General features: G+C 35.7%; 1 protein-coding gene across 3 annotated transcripts; it reads left to right on the top strand.

Annotated features, from left to right (window-relative positions):
• Positions 1 to 9,310: 9,310 nt before the first annotated feature.
• Positions 9,311 to 12,145, top strand: LOC110738869 (cytochrome b5-like). 3 transcript variants are annotated; one of them, XM_021919314.1, is made up of 4 exons: positions 9,311 to 9,463; positions 9,687 to 9,793; positions 11,472 to 11,538; positions 11,625 to 12,145. In XM_021919314.1, exons 2-4 carry the CDS (start codon positions 9,707 to 9,709, stop codon positions 11,876 to 11,878), a joined length of 408 nt encoding a protein of 135 aa, XP_021775006.1. In that variant the 5' UTR covers positions 9,311 to 9,463; positions 9,687 to 9,706; the 3' UTR covers positions 11,879 to 12,145. The 3 variants fall into 3 exon arrangements, with proteins under 3 accessions (XP_021775006.1, XP_021775007.1, XP_021775008.1); XM_021919315.1 differs by having other exon boundaries at positions 9,371 to 9,529; XM_021919316.1 differs by lacking the exon at positions 9,311 to 9,463 and adding an exon at positions 9,471 to 9,602.
• The last annotated feature ends 324 nt before the right edge of the window (positions 12,146 to 12,469 follow it).

A 12,469-nucleotide genomic window follows, 5' to 3' on the forward strand; every position in this document is an offset into this window, starting at 1 on the left:
GACAATAATGAAAATAAGGTGAGGTGAAAAGCCTAATTTGGTATAACACGGGAAAAAGAACAATTTTTTACCAATAATTAAAGTGGTAATATAAAGGTTACTACTTACTTTTAAATCATAATCAACAATTTTTTACCAATAATTAAAGTTTTTTTTTACATACAGTATTTAAGTAGTGCTACGAATATGAATATTTCTGACATTATACTAAAATAATAGTATTCCGAAATTAGCTAGTAGCTACATCCCTCACATGTCCCAACTCTCCCAAGATTCCCAACCCAAACAGAACAAAAACCATAGTAAAATAATTATTATTTTTTTAAAAAAAAAAAGTAAATATTTTCCCACCGAACATTCATAATATCTGATTTCTAAAATTAGTGAAGAGAAAAAACTTTAATTTTTTTTCCCACCTCCACTATACAAATTACAAAAATTATTTAAAAAACACCCAAAAAATCAATCGATAAAGCCAGTCTTTTGAAACACAGCGTTTCGCACAGTAGTCAAATCCCTGCCCTTAAGAGTTCTTCCAGCACCTTCCATAACCGAAAACGACGTCGCATTATGCGACCTAGCAACAATCTCATGAGGCGGCACCATCTCTTCACCATCATCATCCAACAAATCACCACCACCATCAACTTCATCAAACCGGCCCAGCCCAACAAAAGCCCGCTTCCTACGACTCCCAAGCCCATTGGGCCAAACGGGGACATTAACAGGTGCCGACTGATGAAACTTCCTCCCGTAATAGTAGCCCGCTAACCCAGGCCCATTACCACGACTGAAAGAGGATGAAATCATTGAAACTGGAGACGTTGTCGTTTTGCGTTGGATTGAGGTTGGGCTTCGGGGTTCGTCGGGGGTGAGTAAGGCGGCGGAGATTCCGGTGGCTGAGGAGATTGTAATTGCCGGGTTTTCAACGGCGGTGGTTGTCTTTTCCGGCGAGGATGAGGTAGACCAAACGACGTCGCATTCGTCGAATTCTTCTTCTTCTACATGTTCTTCTTTGTGTTGTTTGGGGTATTTGTTGAGAGTTGGTGGGTTGAATGAAGTGGTGGTGAGAAATCGAGATGGTTTCTGCACCATTTTTAATGGCGATTTTGGTGTTTGTGCTTTTGGGTTGAAGAAGATGCAAAAATAAAAATAATAAATGAATAATAATGAGAATAATAATATCTGGGGATTGGAGAAGTAACGGAAAATTTATGAGGTGGGGAAGAGAAAGAGAGTAGTAGTAGTGTGACTGCGGTGAGTGGAAAGGAAGAGGGTGAAGTTGCAAATTGTGGGGAAATTAATTTAGGCCACACGTCGTGTGTTACGAACCTTCTCAAATGCGTTGGATTTTTATTTTTTCATTATCATCATGTGGAGATTCTGATGGGAAATTATGTGTTACATTGTCAATTAGTTATTTATATTCTCTCAGTTTTAAATTACTTGATATAATCGCGTTTTAAAAAGAGTTTTTGGCACATTAATTATTGATTTACTTAATCCATAAGGAATTATGATAAATGTATTTTTGAACATGTTACCGTACCATAGAACAAAGTTAAAAATTATCAAAAGTTACCCTTTAAACATATATAAGTTACCCTAATCGATAAAAGTAGAGTGCAACTAGACGCATAACTCCTATATGTGTTTGTAAATATATAGGAGGGCAAAAGTAGAGTACATTATAATGTACCATTATGCATATATAATGTACTGTTATTATATAAATTGTTTGAATAATACTTTTTGTATACTATTATGCATGCAGTGGTACTTTTTACCATCATATACGTTGAATATTTTCCCCTAAAATATTTACCACATATCACCTAATATACATGTAATGGTACATTTTTCATCCTATATGTTTGCTAAACCCATAGGAGCTATGCGCTAAGAGTTACAGTAAAATAAAATCGATAATGGGTGGTAATCTGAGTAGTTTTTTAATTTAAGGGGTGGTAAAATAAAATCAAAAATTAAACGGGTGGTTATTTTGAAAATGGATACATTTTTTTGTGCTAATTTCCAAGTCAGGTTATTTCCAAGTAAGTTGATATTCGGGTTCAACTAACTATAAATAGATAATTATCATTTTTATCAAGCTATACTATATTTAACTCTTAAATTTGAGGATGATGCTCCTTTTCTTTGCTGGCCTGGACCGACTTGGTCTCCCAAGACAAAATGCTTTGATCAACAATAATAAGGTGGTATAAATTACATTTAAGGTGATTTGAAATCGGGTCAGGAACAATTTGAGTTGAATTTAGGTCGGGTCAATAACAAGTGGTGATGATTTCGAGTCCGGTTAGTAACAAATCGGGTTGAATTTTTGGGTTGGGTAAATAATAGGTATGACAAAATTTAGGTTGGCTCAATAACAAGTCGGGTTGAATTTGGGTAAGGTGACTAAGGTCAATAACAAGTTGGGATAATTTCGGGTCGGGTTTGTAACAGGTTGGGTTAAATTCGGGTCGGGTTAGGAATGAGTTGGGTTGAATTCAGGTCAGGTTAGTAACAAGTCGAATTAAATTTGAGTTTTAACGGGTTAAAACGGGTTTAGGTAAATTTCAGTTCAAGTCAAATTCGGTGCAAGTTAATTAAATTGGTCGTTGTGAATCAGTGCAAGTTGTAAACCGGTAAATTGGCCGCTCAAAAGCAAATTGAATGGTTCCACACACCCAATTAGACTCCCGGAGGGTATTAGAGACCATGGTAAACATTTCGACAATTTTTTTTCCCGGGCGAAAAAAAGTCAAAAAATTCCAAAATAAAAGGCTAATATCCACGTTTTTTGAAAATTTTTTTGGAGGTTTCGAGGCCCGGTGTCGAAAAGTCTTGAAATTTTGTGGGATACATCTAGGGGTCATATAATGCCGTTTGGAACCATATATGATCATTATTTATTGTCATAAATGTTCGTGGTAGGCTTAAATTAACGAAATCGGTGCAAGCTGTAACCGGAAAATTGGTCGTATAAAGGCAAATTGGATGGTTCCACCCACCCAATGGGACTCCCGGACGGTATTAGGGGTCATGGTAAAAATTTCGACAATTTTTATTTTTGGGCGAAAAAGACAAAAATTTCAAAATTGAAAGCTAATATACACGCTTTTGAGAAATTTTGGAGGATTCGGAGCCCGGTGTCGAAAAGTCTTGCAATTCTAGGGGATACATCTCGGGGTCATTTAATGCCGTTTGGAACCATATATGATCATTATTTGTTGTCATAAATGTTCGTGGTAGGCTTGAGTTAATGAAATCGGTGCAAGTTATAAACCGGTAAATAGGTCGTTTAATGGTAAATTGGATGGTTCCACCCACCCAATTGAACCCCCGAAAGATATTAGGGACCATGGTAAACATTTCGGCAATTATTATTTCCAGGCAAAAAAAACGTCTAAAAATTCCAAAACTAAAGGCTAATATCCATGTTTTTAAGAAATTTTGGAGGTTTCGGTGCCCGGTATCGAAAAGCCTTGAGATTCTAGGGAATAAATCTCGGGGTCATATAATGTCGTTTGAAACCATATATGATCACTATTTATTGTCATAAATGTTTGTGGTAGACTTGAGTGAATGAAATCAGTGCAAGTTGTAAACCGGTAAATTGGTCGTTTAAAGGCAAATTGGATAGTTCCACCCACCCAATTGGACTACCAGAGGGTATTAGGGACAATGGTTTACATTACTTCAATTTTTATTATTTTCTGTTGAAAAAAAGTCAAAAATTTCCAAAATTGAAGGCTAATGTCCACGCTTTTTGAGAAATTTTTGAGGTTTTAGGGCCCGATGTCGCAAGGTCTTGAGAATTTAGGAAATACATCTGGGGGTCATATAATGCCGTTTGGAACCACGTATGATCATTTTAGGTTGTCATAGATCTTAGTGATAGGCTTGAGTTAATGAAATCGGCGCAAGTTGTAAACCAGTAAATAGGTCGTTTAAAGGCAAATTGAATGGTTACATCCACCCAATTGGACTCCTTGAGGGTATTGGGGACCATGGTAAATATTTCGGCAATTTTTATTTCCGGGCGAAAAAAAAGTCAAAAAATTCCAAAATTAAAGGCTTATATCCACATTTTTTGAGAAATTTTGGAGGTTTCGAGGCCCGGTGTCGAAAAGCCTTAAAATTTTAGGGGATACATCTCGAGGTCATATAATGTCGTTTGGAACCATTTATGATCATTAAATGTTGTCATAAATGTCGTGGTAGGCTTGATTTAATGAACTCGGTATAAGTTGTAAACCAGTAAATTGGTCGTTTAAAGGCAAATTGGTTGGATACACCCACCAATTGGACTCCCGGAGGATATTAGAGACCATGGTAAAAATTTTGGCAATTTTTATTTATGGACGAAAAAAGTCGAAAAATTCCAAAATTGAAAGCTTATATCCACGTTTTTTGAGAAATTTTTTGAGGTTGGCTACGGTGTCGAAAAACCTTAAGATTTTAGGGAATACATCTCGGGGTCATATAATGCCGTTTGGAACCATATATGATCATTATATTTTGTCATAAATGTTCGTGGTAGGGTTGAGTTAATGAAATCGGTGCAAGTTGTATATTGGGAATTTGGCCGTTTAAAGGCAAATTGGATGGTTCCACCCACCCAATTGGACTCCCGGAGTGTATTAGTGACCATGGTAAACATTTTGGCAAGTTTTATTTTTAGGCGAAAAAATGTCAAAAAATTCCAAAATTGAAGTCAATATCCACGCTTTTTGAGAAATATTGGAGGTTTCGGGGCTCGGTGTCGAAAAGTTGAAATTTTAGGGAATACATTTCGGGGTCATATAAGATATTAGACAAGTTGTCTTTTCTCTTTTTTTGTTCACAAATTGAAAATTTTGAATCCAATTTAGATAGTATAGGGATTACCATATATAACATAAAATTTCTCCACCAATTCGTTCAAGTTAAGCTTATCTCGATCTGTGGTTGTACCTCTAGAGGTAGAAAGAATTGCAATCCCCATTCCACCTAAAATTCTAGGAATTCGTTGATAGTTAGAATAGATTCGTAGACCAGGTCGGTTGATCCTTATTAAATGGAAAGTATTTTTATAAGGCGTTTTCTTATTTCGTCTATGTCGCAAAGTTAAAACCAAAAGCAGTTGTTTCTTTCTTGATGTTTTCTCGCATTTTCGATAAAGCCTTCTCGTAAAAGTATTAAAACAATGTTTTCGATGATTCCAGTAGATACTATTCGAACCGTTCCTTTTCTATTCATGTTTGCATTTCGTATAGAGGTTATTATATCAGCAATACTGTCTCTACTCATGATGAACTAAAATAAGTGGTCGGCTAGAACTTCCCGGTTCTTTTGTCTTTCATTTTTTTTTGTTTTTGTGGATTTATTTCACTGAATTTCCATCCAGTAAAATGGAAGAATTATATATTTTCAAAATAATATAAAGGAATACTGCAAATAAAGCCATCGCAACTCCCATCAAAGGAGTAGTTCCCCACCTAGGAGCTACTTTACCATATTCAGAATTCAAGGGTTTTAAAAGAACCCTACGGTAGTAGGTTTTGGACGAGATCTAGAACTACTCTCAACGGTTTGTGTAGCCATAAATTCGATTATATTCATTGAGATTTGTTGACTTTGTATACCATTCCGTTGTAAATAAATGATTTTATCATAGATCCATTGTGGTCTTAAAATTTTATAATAATGGAAACGACAACCCTAATCACCATCGATCTTTATATCTGGTTTACTTGTAAGTTTTATCGGGTATGCCTTATATACCGCTTTTAGGCAACCCTCTCAACAACTAAGAGATCCTTTCGAGGAACACGAAGATTAGTCGAAGTAATTATATAATGAGCCTTCCAATATTGGAAGGCTCATTACTTCAATTGAAATAATGAAAAATCATTTCATTTTTCAGTTGAAATTTTAGGAGGTTCTCGGAAAAAAATAGCGAAAAAAATTATCCCTAGAGTAGAGACTAAAAGAAATGTATAAACCAATGCTTCCATAGATTTGATTGTGGTTTACAATTATAGCTTCCATACCTGTTTACTTGAGACTATTTTCCATGATCATTATTTGTTGTCATAAATGTGCGTGGTAGGCTTGAGTTAATGAAATCGGTGCAAGTTGTAAACCGGTAAATTGACTGTTTAAAGGCAAATTAGATGGTTTCACCCATCCAGGTGTATTCCCAAAGGGTTTTATGACCATTGTAAACATTACGACAATTTTTATTTTCGGGCGAATAAAAGTAAAAAAAATCCAAAATTAAAGTCTAATATCCACACATTTTGCGAAATTTTGGAGATTTAGGGGCCCGGTGTCGAAAAGTATAGAAATTCTAGGGAATACATCTCGGTGTTTATATAATGTCGTTTGGAACTATATATGATCATTATATGTTGTCATAAATAATCGTGGTAGGCTTGAGAGAATGAAATCAGTGCAAGATTAAAACCGGTAAAATGGCCGTTTAAAGGCAAATTGGATAGTTCCACCCATCCAATTGGACGCCCGAAGGGTATTAGGGACCATGGTAAACATTTCGGAAATTTTTATTTTCTGGCGGAAATAAGTCAAAAAATTCCAAAATTGAGGGCTAATATCCACGCTTTTTGAGAATTTTTGGAGGTTTCGAAGCCCGTTGTCGAAAAGCCTTAAGATTTTAGGGGATACATCTTGGGGTCATATAATACTGTTTGGAGCCATATACGATCATTATATGTTGTCATAAATGTTCGTGGTAGGCTTGAATTAATGAAATCGGTGCAAATTGTAAATCGGTAAATTGGTCGTTTAAAGACAAATTGGATGGTTCCACCTACCCAATTGGACTCCAGGAGGGCATTATAGACCATGGTAAACTTTTTGGCACTTTTTATTTTCGGGCGAAAAAAAGTCAAAAATTCAAAAATTGAAGGCGAATATCAACGTTTTTTGAGAAATTTAGAGTCTTCAGGGCCCGGTGTCTAAAAGTCTTGAAATTTTAGGGAATACATCTTGGGGTCATATAATGTCGTTTGGAACCATATATGATCATTATTTGTTGTCATAAATGTTCGTGGTATGCTTGAATTAATGAAATCGGTGTAAGTTGTAAACCGGTAAATTAGTCGTTTAAAGACAAATTGGATGGTTCCACCCACTCAATGGACTCCTGGAGGGTATTTGGGACCATGGTAAACATTTCAGCAAATTTTTATATTCGGGTGAAAAAAGTCAAAAAATTCCAAAATTGAAGTCTTATATCCACTCTTTCTGAGAAATTTCGAATGTTTCGGGGCCCGGTGTTGAAAAGCATTGAGATATTAGGGGATATATCTCGGGGGTCATATAATGCCGTTTGGATCCATATATGATTATTATGTGTTGTCATAAATGTTCGTGGTAAGTTTGAGTTAATGAAATCGGTGCAAGTTGTAAACCAATAAATTGGTCGTTTAAATGCAAATTGGATGGTTTTACCCATCCAATTGGACTCTCGGAGGATATTAGGGATCATGATAAACATTTTGGCATTTTTTATTTACGGGTGAAAAAAAGTCAAAAAATTCCAAAATTGAAGACTAATATCTAGGCTTTTTGGGAAATTTTGGAGGTTTCGTATAGAGCTGTCAATTCGGGTAAACGGGTCGGGTTTGGGTCAGTAAAAGTGGGTCGGTTCAACTCGTGTCGAATCAATTCGGATTAATTTCATAACCTATGAGTGTCGGGTTTGGGTTGGGTCATGCTTGAGTCTGGTCTTGTCGGGTCATACTTCTTGTCGGGTTTTGGTCGGGTTTAGGTCAGGTTACATTCGGGTCGGGTGAACAATAGGTTGGGTTTAATTCGGGTTTCCACGGGTTAAAACGGGTTAGGGTAATTCTCGGGTTCGATTAGAATTTGGTTCAAGTCAGTAATTTGCGGGTTAGAATCTGGTTTGATCATTCTCGGGTTTGAGTCGGGTTCGGTGCAAGTCAATAATTTGCGGGTTATAATTAGGTATGGTCATTTTCAAGTCGGGTCATTCTCGGGTTCAAGTCGGGTTCGGTTTAAGTCAATAATTTGCGGGTTATAATTAGGTATGGTCATTTTCAAGTCGGGTCATTCTCGGGTTCAAGTCGGGTTCGGTTTAAGTCAATAATTTGCGGGTTATAAACAGGTTGGGTCATTTTCAAGTCGGGTCATTCTCGGAGTCAAGTCGGGTTATGTTCAAGTTAATAATTTGCAGGTTACAATCAGGTCGGGTCATTTCCAAGTCAGGTCATATTTGAGTTCAACTAACTATAAATACATAATTATCATTTTTATTAAGCTAATTATTTCCTTTGACTATAATATATATGGCAATATAATAGGGAACTATAGTTTATAATTTAAGAAGATAATTATCTCCTTTGACCATACAACAAATATATACTATATTTAACTCTTAAATTTGAGGATGATGTTCCTTTCTTTTGCTGGCCTGGACCGACTTGGTCTCCTTAGACAAAATGCTTTGATCAACAATAATAAGGTGGTCTAAATTGCATATAAGGTGATTTGAAAATTGTTCCTATTTAGGTTGGGTCAATAACAAGTGTTGATTTCGAGTAGGGTTAGTAACAGATCGGGTTTAATTTTTGGATCGGGTTAGTAATAGGTCTTGCAAAATTCGAGTCGGGTCAATAACAAGTCGGGTTGAATTTGGGTTAGGTCAATAACAAGTCGTGTTGATTTCGGGTCGGGTTTGTACAGGTTGAGTTAAATTTGGGTCTGGTCAGGAACGGGTCGGGTTGAATTCAGGTTAGGTTATTAACAAGTCGGGTTAAATTCGAGTTTTGACGGGTTAAAACGAGTTTGGGTCAATTTCAATTCAAGTCGTGTTCGGTTCAGGTCAATAATTTACGGGTTACATTCGGGTCGGGTCATCTCCTGGTCTGTTCATGTTCATGACGGGTCTCACATACTCGGGTCAACTTGGGTCAGGGTTGGTTTCAGGTCGAGTTTGGGTCACCATTTTTTCGAGTTCAAATGGGTTGGTTAATAATCGGATTTGAGTCGGTTATTTTGGGTCGGGTCAACTTTTGACAGCTCTACTAAAGCGGGGTAAAATGAGTCATAGAATGAGCTATGCAATTTGCTTCCCTAAAAACAGGAACAAAATCAATAAACTCAAAACAATTAACAATATTCCTAATTTCTCTACATTAAAATTGACACTAAAAGTCAAAACGTTTCAATTAAATATAGAAAGAGTATGTATACTCTCACTACGTTAGATTAGAGAAAATTGAATAATCTTTTTCTCCTCATAAAAAAAGTACTCGTACTTCGTATATAAATGAATCTGGCAGTCGTGCAAACCAAAAAGTCAACAAGTCTTGTGGACACCACGACATTTCTGTGCAAATCAGGGTCAATTTTGCTGCCCATTAAAATTAAGCATTTTCTTTTTCTTTCTCACACTTTAATTCCCACAATCGGTCGTTCGTAAAGTTGGTTGGTAAGGAAGTAGTAACACCTTAACCTTTTTCTCTCTATATTTCTCTCTCTTTTCTGTTCTACTCTTGTAAGTAACGAGGGATCTTTGCTTAATCTGGATTCAAAAATTCAATCTTTTTTACTTCAATTGATTTGTTAAAGTAATTAAATTTCTGGGTTTGTTGTTAATTGGCTTTACCTTTCTGGGTTTTTTCTTAATTTTTGTTTGAATGTTTTGTTTGTAGGATCAGAAAGAGGGGTGAAAATGGCTTCAGATGGTAAAGTTCACACCTTTGACGAAGTTTCAAAGCACAACAGTAGCAAGGATTGCTGGTTAATTATCTCCGGAAAGGTCAGATCTCATGTTTAATTTTGCTCTTTCCGTTTGATTTTTCTTGTTGGGGTTTTGAATTGTCTGAATTGTTGTTCTTGTATGACTTTTATGGGATTTTGAATTTTAATTTGATATTTTCTGTTCTGGAACCACATTACATAAACCGATTTAAGATGTTCGGAAAAAGTTGTTGCGTTGCATGAATTGTAATGATTTATGTTTGTTTTTCGTTTTAAATGATTAAATTATTTAATTGACGGGAAGATGGTGTAAATCGAACGATTATTGTTAAGAGATATCGTAGAATTGTGTTATATAGTATACTATTATATGTATATATGAGGGGTTATCACAAATGCACAATGTGACAATTATATTCGGATGAAGGAATTATAACATTGGGTGAATCCAATGATTTGAGATTAGGTGCTTGTAACTTTTTTAAGGACTATCATGCACTTGCTAATTTGTTACTCCCTCCGTCCCTAAATTACATTCCTCTTTCTCTCTATTATGTGAGGAATAAATGCTAAAAAGAGGAATGTAATTTAGGGACGGAGGGAGTATTGAATAAATAAATATGTAATGCTGCAAAGCTTGAATCATTTTGGTGAGGTGAGGTGATGCACAATTGCTTGTATGACTGGAACTCTTGAATCTTTGAGGTTTTTAATCCACAAGAAATGCATTAGAAGCTAGAGGGTTTGAGGTGTGTGACGCTTTAATAAATTATTAAATTGGACACTTTAGTAGAAGATAATAGTTCAAACTTCTAAGATTTGAGAGACACGAATGGCACGAGCCTTCTTCATCAGTATTCTCTTTGATGGATACTGTTCTGAGAGCGGACTGTTCAATATGATGAGTGATTCATTGTGTAGTCTTTGCAATTTGGTTGTGAATATGATAGAGCATCTTGATTTGATGAACTATCTTTCTTGGCCTATAATAACAAGAATAACGATCCCCACTTTGGATCTTGTTATTTGGCCGATACAGCTTGTCAGTGAAAACTAGCTGAGAATAGATCAACATAAGAACATTTTCCAGAATCAATTGTTATTCAGGGGGTTCTGTTTTTTCATGGCTTTTCTCAATGTGGTTTTTATCATATCAGTTAGTATGAAACAACGATGTTCTCTCAAGTCTTCAATCACTTGATAGTGTCAGTGTAGAACCTTATGCACATGTGATGTAATCTTAAACTAACCGAATTTACCTCTATCTATGTTTTCTGCATCCTACAGTCCTACACTATGTAAATCATAATATCATTAGTATTCTCCTGATTGATTGCTACAGCCTTAGTTTTTGATTTGGATCATTGCTCTTTCAATTTTTGTTCGGGGTTGCTTCCTGTTTCAAATGTGCACGTTCCCTGAATTATATTACATAACATCACTTCTGCTGCATCTAAATTTTGCTCCATCTGTCCAGTTTTATTACTCTCTCTAATTACTTTGGGATATCTGTGAAGTTCATATATCCTATAGATTTATGATTGTATATTCCAAGAAGCCCTACTGACATTGAGTTATGAGGGGTGTCAGATGGATCAATTTAGACCAACTATGGATCTTTTAGTATTATTATATCATATCCTTACCATGAAGTATTCTTAATTATGTGACAATCATATCTTGGTAGAGGGAATAATTGTGAAAATTAATGGCACTTTGCTGATTGACATATTCAGGTCTATGATGTAACTCCTTTTATGGAAGACCATCCTGGTGGTGATGAAGTTCTCTTATCTGCAACTGGTGCGTTTCCCTACATTTCTCTTATTTGCCATCTACATTACTAACTACTAAGCATGCATCTTAGCTTCTTACACATTTTTATATAGGCAAAGACGCAACAAACGATTTTGAAGATGTGGGACACAGTGATTCAGCCAGAGAGATGATGGACAAATACTACGTTGGAGAAATCGACGTATCAACTGTCCCTCTAAAGCGCTCATATGTTCCACCACAACAAGCTCATTACAATCATGACAAGACACCCGAGTTTATTATCAAGATCTTACAGTTCCTGGTACCCCTTCTCATCTTAGGTCTGGCTTTCACAGTGCGTCACTACACCAAAAAGGAGGATTAGAAAATTATCTGTCCTCTGGAGTGAATCTAGGCATGTATCAATTAGCTATTCAGTCCTTGGATTATTGATCATTATTCAGTTGGTTGTGTCTGAAGGTTCTGTTCTAGTTTCTATCATGCTATATTACTGTGATTCTGGATGTACACTCAGGTCACTGTTCTGCTGCTCATTGGATAATTGTATGTGGCAAACCTTTGTTAAGAATTTCAATGTGTTTGTGCTTTGCAGTAATATCTTTCGTTATAAGTTTATCAGTGTTAATTCTCACCTTTTCTTATTGTCTCTCTGTTTTTCATTGGATAATATTTTTCGTTATAAGTTTATCAGTGTTAATTCTCACCTTTTCGTTATAAGTTTATCAGTGTTAATTCTCACCTTTTCTCAGGGCATGTTTACATTTACCGAATTGAGCTAAACTGAACTGAATAGAACTGAAATGAATATTTTATGAGAGAAGGAAATTAGGAGCTGAACTGAACAGAAATTAAACTTAAGGAAACAAGCCCTTAGTCTACTCTTAAAAATTGTCTTAACCTTTTATCAACTAAATTAATTGACATTTTCTAATTTTAGTGAACACCTTGTAAGCTT

Source organism: Chenopodium quinoa, unplaced genomic scaffold (assembly GCF_001683475.1).
Source record: "Chenopodium quinoa cultivar QQ74 unplaced genomic scaffold, ASM168347v1, whole genome shotgun sequence".
NCBI lineage: Eukaryota > Viridiplantae > Streptophyta > Magnoliopsida > Caryophyllales > Amaranthaceae > Chenopodium > Chenopodium quinoa.

Excerpts from the sequence above, each read along its gene's own strand:
- LOC110738869 (XM_021919314.1), top strand. The coding sequence starts at position 9,707 with ATGGCTTCAGATGGTAAAGTTCACACCTTTGACGAAGTTTCAAAGCAC. Across the intron at positions 9,794-11,471 it reads GGTTAATTATCTCCGGAAAG|GTCTATGATGTAACTCCTTT; the intron begins GTCAGATCTCAT and ends TGACATATTCAG. Across the intron at positions 11,539-11,624 it reads AGTTCTCTTATCTGCAACTG|GCAAAGACGCAACAAACGAT; the intron begins GTGCGTTTCCCT and ends ATTTTTATATAG.